The sequence below is a fragment of the Metarhizium acridum genome (assembly GCF_019434415.1).
Source record: "Metarhizium acridum strain ARSEF 324 chromosome Unknown scaffold_1, whole genome shotgun sequence".
NCBI classification, from domain to species: Eukaryota; Fungi; Ascomycota; class Sordariomycetes; order Hypocreales; family Clavicipitaceae; genus Metarhizium; species Metarhizium acridum.
In genome coordinates, this window is record NW_027094015.1 from 6,914,688 (window position 1) to 6,931,788 (window position 17,101).

General features: G+C 53.4%; 4 protein-coding genes across 4 annotated transcripts; 3 read left to right on the top strand and 1 right to left on the bottom strand.

Moving 5' to 3' along the window:
• Positions 1 to 1,874: 1,874 nt before the first annotated feature.
• Positions 1,875 to 3,449, top strand: J3458_002156 (uncharacterized protein; the record flags this gene model as incomplete). The annotated part of the gene is made up of 3 exons (XM_007814535.2): positions 1,875 to 1,956; positions 2,013 to 2,095; positions 2,163 to 3,449. The coding sequence occupies 3 exons, from the start codon at positions 1,875 to 1,877 to the stop codon at positions 3,447 to 3,449; spliced, it is 1,452 nt and encodes a 483-aa protein (XP_007812726.2).
• Positions 3,450 to 3,673: 224 nt separating this feature from the next.
• On the bottom strand, positions 3,674 to 5,164 carry HIS5_1 (histidinol-phosphate transaminase). The gene is made up of 2 exons (XM_007814534.2): positions 5,032 to 5,164; positions 3,674 to 4,945 (listed from the first exon to the last, which is right to left on the bottom strand). The coding sequence occupies exons 1-2, from the start codon at positions 5,103 to 5,105 to the stop codon at positions 3,805 to 3,807; spliced, it is 1,215 nt and encodes a 404-aa protein (XP_007812725.2). The 5' UTR covers positions 5,106 to 5,164; the 3' UTR covers positions 3,674 to 3,804.
• Positions 5,165 to 6,281: 1,117 nt separating this feature from the next.
• Positions 6,282 to 9,383, top strand: J3458_002158 (uncharacterized protein). The gene is made up of 3 exons (XM_066117151.1): positions 6,282 to 7,010; positions 7,170 to 8,052; positions 8,113 to 9,383. The coding sequence occupies exons 1-3, from the start codon at positions 6,752 to 6,754 to the stop codon at positions 8,507 to 8,509; spliced, it is 1,539 nt and encodes a 512-aa protein (XP_065979041.1). The 5' UTR covers positions 6,282 to 6,751; the 3' UTR covers positions 8,510 to 9,383.
• Positions 9,384 to 9,908: 525 nt separating this feature from the next.
• URA2_1 (Carbamoyl-phosphate synthase) lies at positions 9,909 to 17,093 on the top strand (the record flags this gene model as incomplete). The annotated part of the gene is made up of 3 exons (XM_066117152.1): positions 9,909 to 10,518; positions 10,599 to 15,598; positions 16,653 to 17,093. 3 exons carry the CDS (start codon positions 9,909 to 9,911, stop codon positions 17,091 to 17,093), a joined length of 6,051 nt encoding a protein of 2,016 aa, XP_065979042.1.
• Positions 17,094 to 17,101: the final 8 nt, after the last annotated feature.

Genomic DNA, 17,101 nt, shown 5'->3' on the forward strand with positions numbered 1-17,101 from the left:
AAGTTCAATGTTGTTACTGGTCAGCCTGCCAGCCGACTGATTGAAAACGGGCAGGAACCATCCTGGACGTCCAATTGACATCACTTTGTTTTCTGGTTTCCTCACCACCAGATTCTTCCAAGAGTTCTATTCGTGGGAAGGGTCAATTAGCCAGCCAGCCTTAGGAGCAAGAATCAGTCCCCAGAGTCTGCCAGTGCGGCCCCCGTCCACCCCGTCTTGCTTTCCCCAGTGCCGCCTTGCTTTGTCGTGTCTGGTGGCTCCATCGCCCCCGGTCCGACATCTGACACTTGAGGGGTTGATCCCTGTTTCACATCGGACGGCCCTGGGCGGATGCGAGCCCAATCCTTCGAATAACGTCAACTGGTCTTTGCTATTGACAATGGTCAGGGGTCAGGTTCGGTAGGCCACGAGACATGCAGTCCATGGTCAAGCCACTCGGGGCGATTTCAGATCTCGCATCCATCCACAATACTAGTTCGCCGATCCAAACAACGGCGCCTCCATGGCCCCAGCCGGCGTCAGCCAGCTTGCCATGCAGCGTACCAGATGCATTCGTCCATCGGCCAGCGCCCTTCGGAAACATGGCCACGGAGCCGGACCTGGCCATACAAAGGACGACTGGCTAGCTGGACTTGCTTCTTTTGGCGCGCGCGAAAGATGGGGGCTCATTCCCACTCGGACAACGAAACACGGCAGCATCGATACCGGTGTGAACGGTTTGGGGTGTAGTGCCATGCCCAAAACTCTCCCTTGATTTTGGCCTCTGCCGCGAGAGCGTCCAAAACCTGTTCTTGTTCTCTCTTCGCCCCCAACGAGCGGCTGTGCGACCACAGCATTCAGCATATTGGCTGCTCATCCCGATTCCAACAGCCTCGACCTCGCAGAATAGGTGCATGCGGATCTGATGTTCAGACGAGGCTTGGGGGGGAATCCTGTGGACCACGTTGTTGGACTGTTCGTAGCTGATCGGCAAGCAAGCCGCGACCAGACTCAAGCGCCCTTGATCCATCCAAGAGGCAATGTCCACCAGAAGCGTCGCCCTACGGAGCACACCCCCTGGTTCTTGGCTTTTGTTGCTGGAAAAGGCCTCTCCTTTCTTGGGCGCACATAACACCTGGGTGTGAATTTCTTGTATGACACACTCAAAAGCTAAAGCCAGCTGCAACCATAAAGAGGTGGCAAGCTCACTCCCTCCCTCCGTACTCCTCCCCTTCTTCCACAGGGCAACTGTTTTCTTCCATGTGTGGTCGGTTCGTATTCCTTCCCATCTGAGAGCCTTAGTTGCGGGCCAGCCGCTTTGTTTCGTTTCCCATTCACTCTCTTTTTCCGGCTGCATTACTCGAGGCTCTCTACCAGGTTCCACCTCTGGGCCGTTTTTTGTGTGCACGTCGTCGTCTTATTCTTTATATTTTTTTTTTATTTCCCCAGCTTCTCACTCTTTTCGCTTCTTTCCTTACGGCCGGGGTTAAATTTAACCTCTGCTCTCCAATTCTCCTTCCCCTTCAGGGGCACCAAGGAACAAAGGTGTTGCACAGGAACAACAACAGACAGCATTCAGCGCCGCCACTGCTGACACCCCTCAGTTTTCACATATGACTCGCAAACCGTGACCATTTCTTGTTTCCTTTCTTTCTTTGTCCTTCAATTCAATTTGATGAGACCTTTATTCTATTCCGCTGCATCTTCCTGGTAGAAGATTTCAGTATTGTCACCTATCAGCATATATTAGACCACCAAGACAATTCCCGATCCCGCTTTTACGATCACCACTCCGGTTAGACACTCTAGGTTCCTTTCCTTGTTCTCTTCTCTTTTTAAAAACCTCAAACTGCATATACCACCTGTGCGGCCCCTGTTCTTGAACATCTTTGAGGATGAAGTTTGTCAAAAGTGTGCATACGGTGGCTGCCCTCAGCGGCATCATCGCGCCAAAGGACCTTGACGTTGAGAGCCAAAGTAAGTCCTCGCATCATTGTGAATATCTGTAGTTCAAACGCTAATCACTGTTTCAGCTTCTGTTCGCAATGTCGCTGCAACACTTGCTTACGAGACCATGACGTACTACTCGGGCAATACAACAGATCCCACGTCGAGGGTATGTAGTTCCAACTAATCGTACATCACTGGCACAAAGAGTACTATACTGAGTTTCCTTCTTATAGGACTTTGGCAATCTGAAAAAGCCATACTACTGGTGGGTAGCTGGTGCTCTCTGGGGAGCCTTGTTGGATTACTACCACTACACATCTGATCCCAGCTATAACTCTGTTGTCATCCAGGCCCTACTGGCCCCTACCAACCTTGGTCCCAACAAGGATTACATGCCTTCTCAGCATTCCGACGAAGAAGGGAACGATGACTTGTTCTTCTGGGGCTCTGCCGTCATGTCTGCCGCTGAGCGCAACTTTCCTCAACCAAACGCAGACCTCCCCTCCTGGCTCGACATTTCCAGCAACGTCTTCAACCAACTCGTCGGACGTTGGGACACCAAGAATTGCGGCGGTGGTCTCTTCTGGCAGATCCTAGCCAGTAACCCCAACGGTTTGAAGTACAAGAACTCTGTTAGCAACGGCGGGTTCTTCCAGCTTGCCGCACGCTTGGGTCGCGCAACCGGTAACAATACCTACCTCGAATGGGCTGAGAAGATTTGGGACTGGAATGCTGAAGTTGGCTTCATCGACAAAGAAACCTACCGAATCTATGATGGTGCTGACATCAGCGACGGGTGCAAGTCGACGAACAAGAAGTCCTTCTCCTACACGACCGGCATCTTCCTCTATGGCGCCGCGATCATGGCTGAACAGACTGGAGACGACAAGTGGAAGCAGCGAACCGAGAAGCTGCTCGACGAGGCCGGCGAATACTTCTTCACTGGAAAGGACAAGAACATTATGTGGGAGGCCGAGTGTGAGCCAAGTAACAAGTGCAACTACGACATGGTCACTTTCAAGGGCTACCTCTCTCGCTTCATGTGGCAGACCTCACGAATCACTCCCTCACTTAGCAAGAAGATTGAAGACCTGCTCGTCCCGACTGTCAAAGCAGCTGTCGCTACTTGCACGGGCGGCAAGAGCGGTCATCAATGCGGAATGAGATGGTACGACGGGGGCTTTGATGGCACAGTCACTCTCGGCCCCCACATGTGTGCCTTGGAAGTCGTCCAGGGCCTTCTCATCCAGGATTCTCCCGCACCTCTCAAAGGCAACGACATCCAGCAGAACAAAGACGATCACTTCAAGCCCATCGACACATATTCCAACAACATGGCCGTATCAAGCAAGCGGGAAACCTCGTCCACTGCATCTTCCCCTCCTGACCCTGTGGCTACTCCAACTCTTGACAAGGGAAAGGCACCCAAGAAGTCCGAATCAGCTGCCGTCGCTAGTAACAAGTGGGCCTTGGTGGCAGTGGCATTTGGCAGCATCGTCGTAGTTTGGGGTTTGGCATAGACTTGAAAGTCTGGTGTCAAGGGACCTTGCCCTTGACATGGAAAGAAGAAAGATGGGAGAAAAGCCATACATCTTGACAACAAGCTCCATCTCCCTTCCTTTGTCATTATTCGGTTTCTGTATGTACAAACATGTATACGTTGCGAGGTAGATAACAACAAGACACGGCATACCATGGGTAGGGAAGACGGCGTTGGATAGTCATTCGAATAGAGCAGCGAATACCTTGTATAAACAGAGATTACTCTTTGGCGAAAGCAAGTGATTTCAGGTTCATTGAGTACATCATTTTAGCCTCTATGTCCAAGCAAGGTGTCGCTTTAGTTTATCAATGGGGTCTCGGCCCCTCTCTCGTCTATTTACCAGATACGCTTCTCACCTCGACCAAGGCGTTGCGTAATGAGTCTAGAAATTTGGTCACCTCGTCCTCGGTACCAACAGTGATGCGCAGGCATCCCAAACAACCGTGCTCTTTGCCTCTAAATCTAACGACCACACCCTTGTGCTCGGCTAATTTCTCGTACACTGCAACGGCAGTGGAGTTGTCCGGTTTCCCTTGAGGATTCAAAATCTCATAAAGCAAAAAGTTGCTCGCGGTTCCACCTCTTTGCCTGCCCACGCCCTCAATCCTGGGCAGTTCCTGAATCAGCCGCTCCCGCTGAGCTACAATCTTGGCTCGGTTTGCCCTCATGACGGCCAGGCCCTTGTCCCCCAACGCGGATTGCGCAAGAGCGCTCGTGGGGCTGGCGATGTTGTACGGGGCCTTCATGCTGTTCAGCATGCGGGCAATGGGCGGCGAAGCAAAGGCGGCACCGAGGCGGATGCCGGCCATGCCAAAGGCCTTGGACAGGGTCTGCATCACGACAAGGTTGGGATACTCGGCGACGAGCTCGGCGAGGGATGAGTCCCGGGGCGCAAAGTCGATGTACGCCTCGTCGAGGACCACGACGCCGTTCCACGTCGGGTGGTTGAGGACCTGCACGACGTGCTCCTTGGCGAGGAGGGAGCCGGTAGGGTTGCCGGGGGAGCAAAAGTAGGCCAGCTTGACGTCGGGCTCGCTGGACAGGGCGGCGGTCACGGCGGGGACGTCGAGGGCGAACTCGGGGCCGGCCGTGAGGGGGACCCTGACGAGGCCGACGTCGTTGACCTGGGCGGACACGGCGTACATGCCGTACGTCGGGGGGCACGTCAGGATGCGGTCCCTGCCGGGGACGCAGAAGCACCGCAGCAGGGCGTCGATGGCCTCGTCGCTGCCGACGCCGACGAACAGGTTCTCGGGCCCGATGGCCTTGGGGGTGTGGGCGTGCGTGTTGCGCAGCCTGCAGAGCAGCCGCTTCAGCTCGGGCTGGTGAGGGTCGGGGTACCGGTGCAGGCCGAGCGGATCGAGGCCGCCGAGGGACGAGCTGGCGTGCTCGACGGCCGCTGGGTCGAGGGACGGTCCGTAGGCGTTCTCGTTTGCGTCGAGGAGCACGTTGGTGCCGTCGTCCTTGTAGTCACTGCGTTTTGTCGCATCTCCCTGTCAGAGCCTTGTGCTTTGTGCGCCGGGAGGAGGGCGCGTATTTTTTTTTTTTTTCCTGCTTACTCTCGTGCACAGCGGTACGGCTGCAGCGCCAGGATGTTGGGTCGCGCGCAGGTTTCTAAATTGAACGGCGGCATTGTGTGTGTGTGTTGCCCATGGACGGGTTCTGCGGCAGTTGGAATTGGCTCCCGTCGTTTGCTTTTTGAGCTTTCCGGCGTAGATGAATTTCCGTGGTGGGTTGAGTCGAATGGAGCGGAGGAGCGCCGAGCACGGAGCAGGAAAGCGGGTCCCCTCGCTAATCGTGGCCGAGACGGATGCGGCCTGGCCCTTGGCAATTGGCCCACTTGCACCGGTTGACTTTTTCTTCGATCCCTCCCCCCCCTTTCCAAAATCGTGAGTCGAGGCTGGGGTAGAGTTGAGATTGAGCACGGAGTAGAGGAGGCATGTTGGGCAAGCGGCTTGCAACTTCACGTGCGCTGGTGCTCGGGCTGCAGTCTGTATTTCTCCACAATGTGACACATTGCTTGAGAAGTCTAGACCGCTTGGAAACACGCGTGCTCAGAAGTTGAAGTGTCCTTGGATGTTGCGTGGATCCCACAGCCGGAAACGAGACACGGTTAGTCTAGTAATCTTATCCGTCCACAGGTGTATGATGTTCGAGCTGCTCCGGACAGCCTCTATTTGTGCATCGTCGCCCAGATGCGCGTTTTTGGAGGGAGTGTCGGAATTGTAGTCAGCCTAATTATGCTGATAACAAAAGTCCAATCCAGCCCACAGGATAACCTTACCCCTGAGCAACAAGACGACTTTTATCAGTCTCCGTTGTCGTTGTTTACCTTTTCATCTTCACAGCAGATACTAGCACGGGAAGCGCTTATCGACGCCTTGTGTTGATATGTATATTTGCCTTGATGTTTCAGTGGCGACGCTCTTTGTCTCAGTCTTCACGTATCCGTCCTCTGTATAGTTACGGCTACGAGATTTGGAAGCGGAGTTGGTTCAGAGTGCTGTAATATCGGATACGTCTAAAGCGTAAAGGGGACCCGTAATGCGAAGCCTACGCTTGAGTGAGTCGACGGCAATAACACACCTTGTTCATGGATATCTTTGTGAGTCAAATTTAACACGACTGTAAGAAATCCTCGTGGAGCAAGTCAACGTTTTGTTGCTCAAAATCATGGCGTTTTGGTCCCGTGAGGCAGCCCAACTTGCAAACCAGTAGGGTCTGGTCCACAAGTCGGAAGGGTTCCTGTCTAGGGTAGCCCAAAGTACAAAGCCCTTCCCTCCAACAGCTTCAACTCTTCCACCAGACTTGTAACAAACCACCACCATCCACCCGGCCGGACGAAGTGCATGCTGTCACCTACGACATAGCGCCGCAACTCTCTCTCAGTATCTCAGGCCGATAGCAACGTCCAGATCTACCCCAGCGTTACAATTACCCGGATTGAGCCTCGGCCGACCCTCACACCGCCCGCAACTAGAAGAGAGACTGTCAAGGCGCGACTCGGCGCAACTTTCGTCACACAAGACACCAGAGCGACACCACGAAAACTCAAAGCAGCCGCGATTATTGTATCCGCGCGTGGTGACCCCTGAGCTCCCACGTAACTGCGCGCCAGCATCATCGATCAGGACGGCTCGACACAGAATACTTCGAACCCATTGCTGCCTGTCCAGACACGCGCGGTCTTGGGTCGCGAACGACCGCCAAGCCAGATCATTCCTCGTCCATATCTCCACGCGAAAACCCAGTCTCAGCTGAGCAAACACCCAGCCCACCATGTACAATGCCGGCTATGGCTTTGGCAACCCGGCCTTCAACCAACCCGGAACGCCGCAGCAGCAACAGCAGCAGCAACCACCACAACAGCAGCCGGGGCAGCCCAATCCTCAGATGATGTACAATCAGCAGCAGCAGTTCGCGGGTATGGGACCCCAGGGAGGCTTCAACCCCGGCGCCAATCCCCAGATGATGCAGGGCATGCCAGCTGGCATGTTGCAAAACCCTGGGATGGCCAATATGCCCCCCAATGGACAGAGTGAGTTGCCTGGATTTTTGTGTGACGTTGCCGTCTACGATTGATTTGCTTGCCCCTCCTACACAGAGCGTCTAGCAAAATGTTGATGAAATTCGTACCCAGCCGGATTGAACCCAATGACCAGTTTTCTGGAACATGCTAACAAGGATATGAATGCAGTGCCCGGATACGGCCAACAGTTCCCCGGAGCCGGTTACGGTCAGATGATGCCCGGCGGCGGCGGCGGCGGCGGCGGCATGCCTCAAAACTTTGCGCCGAATAATTACATGATGCCCGGCGGTATGCAGGGATTTCCGATGAACCAACCGGGCATGACCCCCCAGCAGATGCAATTAATGCAGAGGATGCAGGCACAACAAGCCGCTCAACAGGCAGCCCAGCACCAGCAACAACAACACCAGCAGCAGCAGCATCATCAACAACAACATCCCCAACAACAGCAACAGATGCCGCAGCAGCAGCAACAGCATCCTCAACAGGCGCAGCAGCCTCAGCAACCGCAGCAACAAATACAACCGCAGCCGCAACAACCTCCACAGCCTCAACAGCCCCAGCCCCAGCAACTTCACCAACCACCGATGAATGCTGCCATGTCACAGGTCTCTACACCTCAAAGACCGCCGAGCGCAGCCCAAGGCACCCCAACGAACCCGATGCAGCAGCAGCAGCAACAGCAACAGCAACAGCAACAGCAACAGCAACAACAATTCTCGACACCACAGCCTCAGTCTCAAAATCAAACTCCGCAAAACGCACAGCAGCAATCCGCGAGTGGAACACCTCAAACGCCGACGTTCTCAGCCAACCACGGCGGTGGTATGAGTCTTCCTACATCAGGCACGCCAATGAGTCCAGGTGCCGAATCCAGGGAAAAGGAGAGGTTTGCACTGCTCTTGGACATCAACCATGAGCTGCTTTACGAATCAATACAGATTCAAACCACACAATCGGAGCTTAAAAAGGAGAACCCCTCGCCAAACGGCAACCCGGCAGAAAGGAAACCTACCGAAGAGGAAAACCTGTTCCAGCAAGATTACCTTCAGTAGGCCAGAGCCCGTATTGGCAATGTTGCGGTATTGAGCAAGCTAACATAGGCTTCCAGGTGTATGAGACGACTACAGGCAAATCTATCCTACATGGCCGCCATGGCAGACCGAAAACCGGAGGTCAAGGCACCGCCCTGCCCGGCGTATCTCAGCGCGCCTCCCCTAAATCTTTCGCTTAAGTTGAGAGCTGCGCCAATTGGAGCAGAAGGACAAGATGTGAACATTGACCCCGTTGCGGACAGGGCCGAGCGAGACAAATCAATCAAGGATCTGTATCGTCGACTGCAAGCAGTCTTCCCAGGATTTGACCCGAAGAAGGAGCCCGTTTTCCGCTCTGGTGCTGGACAAAAGATTGGTGGTCAAGGGCCAAACCAAGCCAGTCCAACCGTTCCGCAAAACCCTCAGATGCCAAACATAACCGCACCGCCTGGCCACCCTGGGATGATGGGCTAAGGGACGACATGTTTCAGGAGCCGATTTGTCTTTGGAACGCGGGGAGCTATCCCGGAGAATGTTCATATCTTTCGACGTGCGCTTGAGGAACTCTGTGTTGGGTTTCCAACAAAACTTTGCCACAAACCAGGCGTTGGGGGGCGGGATATTACGCCCAAAGATGTCCACGTTAAGCATGCTATATACCCTTTCTGGTGAGCGGATACGAATGCCCGACAAAGGAACTTTTTTCCCTTCCCTTTACTTTTGTTTTGGATATTTGGAGTTCAGTGTGTGCGACGGGGTGGTACATAGCGGTGGATTGCGATAGCCTGTACATGTCACAGACACGGAGCTGTGATGACAGGCAGGATGATGGGTTAAAACAAGAAGGCTCCTTTTTTCCTCTCTTTTTCTTTTCTTTTTCTACCTTTTTTTTTTGGATATGACGAGGCGAATTGGTTGGGGCGGTGTAGGATAGAGATTAGTGTTTTATTTGGGAGCATGAGATTTGTTTGAAGACGGTTGAGGCGCATCATTGGTGTCGTATTTACTGCATACAGCTAGCTAGAAACAAGAACAGAGAGCCTGACTCGATGGATTTCCTATCATATGAGTGCATGTTGATGCGCACGCTAGTCGCGACTAGCTCCTTGTTTCGCTTCTGATGCGCGCCGTGCGTATCCTCTCACCGTATGTTACGGCACTTGGAGTCCGTGTCGTCGCCTCCACTTGGGGGAGGAGGTTGATGCGCGACAGACGGGGTGAATTGTGGTTGTTTTGGAGAGCGAACAACTTGTAAAATTATCGTGTACTATCTGAAAAGAGCTTGCTCATGTGAAGTGTTCGGCGAGGTATGCGGTTGACCGAGACGGCCTGGGCTGCAGGATCTGGAGGGGACTAGTTAGTAGTATGCCTTTATTAAGCACACCAGTTGACATGTCACTCACTAGTGCCGAGACATCAGACGGGGAGATGTCTACCACCATTAAACTGGGGCAAGCGAGTGCTGAAGTGCAATTGGCCAATGGGAGCGCGTCATTGGCAGCCTGCACCCTGCGGCCAGGGACGAAGTTGACCTAGGCAGAGACCAGGAAAAAAAGTTTTGAGTCCCGCTTTGCGGTTGGTATCCTCTCCTCTCTTCACCTTTTCTTTATCACCTCTCCGCAAATCTTCCCTATTTCTTACCAAAGAAAAAGAAAATCATCTTGTTGCTGCGGCAGATGATTGCGAGGTAAAGCTTTTGACCTGTCCAAGGAAACTCTGAGAACGAGTTTTCTTGCCCAGTCGTCGCTAGCAGATCCCCTCGCACACAGAGCACTTCTCGTCTTATCGTGCCTCTGCCCCGCCAACGTTTTTTTTTCCCGTCTCTCATCGCTTCAACCAACGCCCTCCCCCAGTTGCATAGAGCGTGTGCAAAATGGCCGCCATCAAAGCGCTGCCGCCCTCTTCGGCACACTTCTCAAGCGCCAATGATGATGGCCTCGTCTGCCTCGAGCTTGAGGACGGCTCTGCCTACACTGGCTACAGCTTCGGAGCCCAGAAGAGCATCGCCGGAGAGCTGGTATTCCAGACGGGCATGGTGGGGTATCCCGAGTCTTTGACCGACCCTTCATACCGCGGACAGATTCTCGTCATTACTTTCCCTCTTGTAGGAAATTATGGCGTGCCTTCTCGCGAGACAGTGGACGAGCTTCTCGGCGACCTGCCAGCTCACTTCGAGTCCTCCCGGATTCACGTTGCCGGCCTTGTCACCGATTCATACTGTGGAGAGGACTTCTCCCACTTCCTGGCAACATCCTCCCTGGGCACCTGGCTGAAGGAGCAGGGCGTACCGGCCATGTATGGCGTCGATACCAGAGCCCTGACCAAGAAGATTCGGGAAAAGGGCAGCATGTTGGGCAGGATGCGACTTCAGACGCTCATCCAGACCAATGGTGTCACCAATGGCATCGTCAATGACACCCCGCTCGAGAATTTCGCCGAAATTGAATGGGTGAACCCCAACCAGAAGAACCTCGTCGCTGAGGGTGAGTTCTTTGTTCCTGCGATTCCACAGCTTCCAATTCTGGACAAGAGTGCATATGCTCATACGTGCTTCGCTTTGCAGTGTCTGTCACGGCTCCTAAGCTCTATAAGCCACCTACTTCCGTGGCCACCCGCAAGCACCCTTCAGGCCGAGCTATCCGTGTTCTTTGTGTCGACGTTGGTATGAAATACAACCAGCTGAGGTGCTTCCTCAAGCGTGGTGTCGAGGTCATGGTCTGCCCATGGGACCACGACCTGGCCAAGGAGGCAGGCGACCAGTATGACGGTCTCTTCCTTTCTAACGGCCCTGGCGACCCGGAGGTCCTCGATGTTACCGTCAAGAACATCCAGGCCGTCATGGAAAAGAATAGGACGCCTGTTTTCGGTATCTGCTTGGGCCACCAGTTGCTTGCCCGTGCCTCTGGAGCCTCGACCAGCAAGATGAAGTTTGGTAATCGTGGTCACAACATCCCCTGCACCAGCATGGTAACCGGAAAGTGTCACATCACCTCACAGAACCACGGGTTTGCCGTTGATGCTAGTACTTTGACTCCTGGCTGGAAAGAGCTCTTTGTCAATGCCAACGACGGCAGCAACGAGGGTATTATGCACGTTGACAAGCCATACTTCAGTGTTCAGTTCCACCCTGAGAGCACGCCTGGTCCTCGCGACACCGAATTCCTGTTCGACGTGTTCATCAACACCATTGTCAACTGTACCGAGGACCCCAAGCTCCTTCAGCAGCCCGTCAGCTTCCCAGGAGGGACCATTGAGGAGAATGAGCGGCTTCACCCTCGCGTCCCAGTCAAGAAAGTCCTTGTTCTTGGTAGCGGTGGTCTCAGCATTGGCCAGGCTGGCGAGTTTGACTACTCTGGCAGCCAGGCCATCAAGGCCCTCAAGGAAGAGGGCATATACACTGTCTTGATCAACCCCAACATTGCCACCATTCAAACCTCCAAGGGTCTTGCCGACAAGGTTTACTTCTTGCCTGTCAATGCCGAGTTCGTCCGAAAGGTCATTCACTACGAACGGCCTGACGCCATCTACGTTACTTTTGGTGGTCAGACTGCTTTGCAGGTCGGTATTCAGCTCAAGGACGAGTTCGAGGGCCTCGGTGTCAAGGTTCTGGGAACTCCTATTGACACCATCATCACTACCGAGGACCGTGAGCTCTTTGCTCGCAGCATGGACTCCATCGGCGAGAAGTGCGCCAAGTCTGCCTCTGCTAGCAGCGTGGACGAAGCCATGCGGGTTGTCAAGGATATTGGCTTTCCCGTCATTGTTCGTGCCGCTTACGCTCTGGGTGGTCTTGGCAGTGGATTTGCGAATAACGAAGCTGAACTCCTCGACCTTTGTAACAAGGCTTTTGCCGCCAGTCCCCAGGTGCTTATTGAGCGCAGCATGAAGGGCTGGAAGGAAATTGAGTACGAAGTTGTCCGAGATGCGCAGGACAACTGCATCACAGTCTGTAACATGGAAAATTTCGATCCTCTGGGTATTCACACCGGTGACTCTATCGTCGTCGCCCCCTCGCAGACCCTGTCTGATGAGGACTATAACATGCTGCGAACCACTGCCGTCAACGTCATTCGTCACCTTGGCGTTGTTGGTGAGTGTAACATTCAGTATGCCCTGAACCCGTTCTCCAAGGAGTACTGCATTATCGAGGTCAATGCCAGATTGTCCCGATCCTCAGCTCTTGCTTCCAAGGCTACTGGATACCCCCTGGCTTTCATTGCGGCCAAGCTAGGCCTGGGCATTCCCCTCAAAGAGATCAAGAACTCCGTCACCAAGGTCACATGCGCCTGCTTTGAGCCTTCTCTTGACTACGTCGTCGTCAAGATGCCTCGATGGGATCTTAAGAAGTTCACCCGTGTCTCTACTCAGCTGGGTTCTTCTATGAAGAGTGTAGGCGAGGTCATGAGCATTGGTCGGTCATTCGAAGAGGCCATTCAAAAGGCCATTCGATCCATTGACTTCCACAATCTCGGCTTTAATGAGACCAAAGCACTCATGAGCATTGACGATGAGCTTCAGACACCTTCTGATCAACGCTTGTTTGCTATTGCCAATGCTATGCACGAGGGCTACTCCGTTGACAAGATCTGGGAGATGACCAAGATTGACAAGTGGTTCTTGCGCAAGCTTAAGGGCTTGAGCGACTTCGCCAAGGATATGAGCCGATATACCACAAAGGACATTACCCGATCTCCTAATCTGCTGCTTCAGGCCAAGCGTCTCGGTTTCTGTGATCGTCAGCTTGCCAAGTTCTGGGACTCCAACGAAATTGCTGTTCGCAGAATGAGACTCGAGGCAGGCATCCGACCTTTTGTCAAGCAGATCGATACTGTTGCAGCTGAATTCCCGGCTTTCACCAACTATCTCTATCTCACTTACAATGCCAGTGAGCATGATGTCTCATTTGACGATCACGGTGTTATGGTTCTTGGTTCTGGCGTTTACCGTATTGGTTCTTCAGTCGAGTTTGATTGGTGCTCCGTTCGTGCCATTCGAACGCTGCGTCAAACCGGCTTCAAAACTGTCATGGTCAATTACAATCCTGAGACCGTAAGCACTGATTACGACGAGGCTGATAAGCTGTACTTTGAGAATATTAACCTCGAAACCATCTTGGATATCTACCAGTTGGAGGCTTCAAGCGGTGTTCTTGGAGCTATGGGTGGCCAGACGCCTAATAACATTGCTCTGCCGCTGCACCGAGCAGGTGTCAAGATTCTCGGTACCTCCCCTGAGATGATTGACATGGCCGAGAACCGATACAAGTTCTCTCGCATGTTGGACCGTATCGAAGTTGACCAGCCCACCTGGAGGGAGCTCACCAGCTTTTCTGAGGCTAGAGAATTCTGCAATGCCGTCAATTATCCAGTGCTTGTTCGCCCATCCTACGTCTTATCTGGTGCTGCGATGAACACTGTCTACTCCGAGAAGGATTTGGAAAGCTACCTAGCTCAGGCTGCCGAGGTTTCTCGGGAACACCCTGTTGTCATCTCGAAGTATATTGAGAACGCCAAGGAGATCGAGATGGACGCTGTCGCAAAGGATGGTGTGGTTGTCGGCCACTTCGTCTCTGAGCATGTGGAAAACGCTGGTGTTCACTCTGGCGACGCCACTCTCATCCTCCCTCCCCAGGACCTGGAACAAACCACAATCGAGAGAATTGAGGAGGCCACTCGAAAGATCGGTGCTGCTTTGAACGTTACTGGCCCTTTCAATATCCAGTTCATTGCAAAGGATAACGACATCAAGGTTATTGAGTGCAATGTCCGGGCTTCTCGATCGTTCCCCTTTGTTTCCAAGGTCATGGGTGTCGACTTGATTGAGATGGCCACCAAGGCCATCATGCACCAGCCCTTCCAGGAGTACCCTCCTACCAGCCTTCAGCCTAATTGCGTTGGTGTTAAGGTACCCCAGTTCAGTTTCTCGCGTCTGTCTGGTGCTGATCCAGTTTTGGGTGTGGAAATGGCTTCCACTGGTGAGGTTGCTTGCTTTGGTGTAGACAAGTACGAAGCCTACTTGAAGGCTCTGCTGTCTACTGGTTTCAAGATCCCCAAGGCCAACATCCTTCTGTCCATCGGCTCGTACAAGGACAAGAAGGAGTTGCTACCATCCATCCAGAAGCTCCAGCGCATTGGCTACAAGTTGTTCGCTACCGCTGGTACTGCGGATTTCCTCCAGGAGCACGGTGTTCAGGTTCAGTACCTCGAGGTTCTCGGGCGCGATGAGGACATCAACTCGGAGTTCTCCCTTACTCAGCATCTGGCCAACAACATGATTGATCTGTACATCAATTTGCCTTCGAACAACAAGTACCGCCGTCCAGCCAACTACATGAGCAAGGGGTACAAGACTCGTCGTATGGCCGTTGACTATCAGATTCCTCTTGTGACCAATGTCAAGAATGCCAAGATTCTGGTCGAGGCCATTGCTCGTCACGTCTATCTGGATGTTTCTAAGCGTGATTTCCAGCTGAGTGAGCTGCCCCCTCCCCCGCCTGTCGTCTCCGCGAAAACTCCCGAGATGAAGGCCTCCCTTCCATCTATCGGACAGGTTACCGAAAGCCCTCGACGACGAGGCGCCGATGCTATGCTCGCTTCACCCATCCGTGGTGCTGGCCATATTGACGAGCTTGCCCTGCCCGCGGCCATTCAGACTTCTGCCATCAGCGCCTCTGTCCTCAAGCTCCTCTCGCAGCCTTCGGTCTTCAAGAACGCCAATGTCTTGTCTGTGAAGCAGTACACCCGTGCTGATCTGCATTTGTTGTTCACTGTCGCTCAGGAAATGCGCCTCGGCGTTCAGCGCGCAGGAGTTTTGGATGTCCTCCGTGGTCGCGTCCTTTGCAGCGTTTTCTACGAGCCTTCTACCAGAACCTCTGCATCATTTGATGCTGCCATGCAGCGCCTGGGTGGACGCACAGTCTCCGTCCCCGCCACAAACTCGTCTGTCCAAAAGGGTGAAACTCTTCAGGACACTCTGCGTACTCTGGCTTGCTACAGTGACGCCATTGTCCTCCGCCACCCTGATGAGAAGTCCGTGGACATTGCTGAAAAATACAGCGACGTTCCCGTCATCAATGCAGGCAACGGTAGCAAGGAACACCCCACCCAGGCTTTCCTGGACCTTTTCACCATCCGTGAAGAGCTCGGTACTGTCCAAGGGCTGACTATTACCTTCCTGGGTGACCTCCGATACGGGCGTACTGTGCACTCCTTGGTCCAGCTGCTCCGCCACTACCAGGTCCATGTACAACTGGTCGCTCCCAAGGGACTGGAGCTGCCCAAAGATGTCAAGGACCAGTTGATTGTATCCGGCCAGCTACTTGGGGAGTCGGACACTCTGACTGCTGAGATTATTGCCCACAGTGATGTCTTGTATTGCACTCGTGTCCAGCAAGAGCGGTTCGAGACTGCCGAGCAATACGAGAGAGTGAAGAACTCGTATCGCGTGGATAATGCCACTCTCAAGCATGCCAAGAGCCACATGGTGGTGATGCATCCTCTACCGAGGAACGAAGAGGTGGCTGAGGAAGTGGACTTTGACCAGCGAGCGGCATACTTTAGACAGGTGAGTATTTCATTCTCAACCATGGAAGGTCGTGCTTCATGGGTTAAGCAGCGCAAAGTGCTAACTGAGTTTTCTAGATGCGTTATGGACTGTACTGCAGAATGGCACTCTTGGCACTTGTCATGTCTTCGTAGGCCATGTTGATGTTTTATTAGACATATTCCGGTACAGGGGCCAAATACTCTGTTCGCAAATGATTGGACGTGGAAGAAAAGTTCAAAATGGATCAACGGCGTAGACGAGGATTTCAGTCATTGTGTTCTTTTTCGATAGAATTTACGTGCTTCAAGGTATTCGTATTCGGTAGTCAGAGCGTGTGGCTGGATTTGAGTCCCATGCCTGGGGTTTTATGAAACGTATCCCCATATATCATGATGGCAATCGCCGGAATCGATTGCGTGTATGAGTGTATATCTGTATGTATGAGACGTATGTATGCGTGCGTGCGTGAGTTGCGTACGTACACGTATGTATGTGTAGACGAGTAATGTGTAGTGTATATGTATACATACGGTTTGTTACGTTTCGTGTATGTTTATTTGTTTATTTGTATATAGTATATTTAGATTAGATTAGTTTAGCTTAGTTTAATATATTGAGTTGTGATGTTTGTAATCTGAGTATGGTCTGAGTCTGGTGTCGTTGAGGTGCGCATGTCTTTGGACCTGGAAGAGTGGGACGACGGGTCCGCAGAGCGTAGCATAGATTGCATTTGGGGGGTGTTTGAGGGGGGTGTTTATACAAGAATTCTCAAAGTACATTGAACAGAGAGCAGCATATCAAGATTTGGTCAATTAGCCGAAGTATCCGATAATTCAACCATTGATTGCGGCGCGGAGCAAGCGGCATGCCGGGAGGCCGAGCCGAAGATGCGGTTGGTTCTCGACTCGGGCATCCACCTTTTCCGGACTTGGCTACGCTCCGCGAAGAGGATTAGAGACGAGAGGCTACCGCACCCGAGGCGACCCTACCTACCTGGTGGATTTGGATGGCATAAGCAGGACCGGATTGAACCAAGGCTTCACTTGAATATTATGACTTTCTTCTACGACAGATTCTGGATTATGTCGGGGAGCATGGTCACACCTCAGTCTCCGGCCATGACACGGAGGGCCGTATCCAAGTTGATAGTCGCCGCGGCCGTGTTGCCAACAACACCAACAACTACCCTACCCTCAAGGACGGCTGGTCGACGCGCATCTCGTCCGTCATCCGCGACGACTTTGTCCTCCGGGACGGGCATGCCACGGCGCACCTGACGCTGGGCGACGCCGTCGGCCACCGCACCGGCGTGCCGAGCCACGACATCTCGCTGGCGACGTACCCCGGCTCCGACTCCAGCACGCCCGTCAGGCACGCCGTCGAGACCGTCACGGGGACGTCGTTGCGAGAGACTCTTGACAGCGTCATCCGGGCCCCGCTGGGGATGAAGTCGACGTTTCTGGACGTGGACAGCGCCGGGGCGTCCGGGCTGGATCTCTCCACGGGGTACTGACGACGACA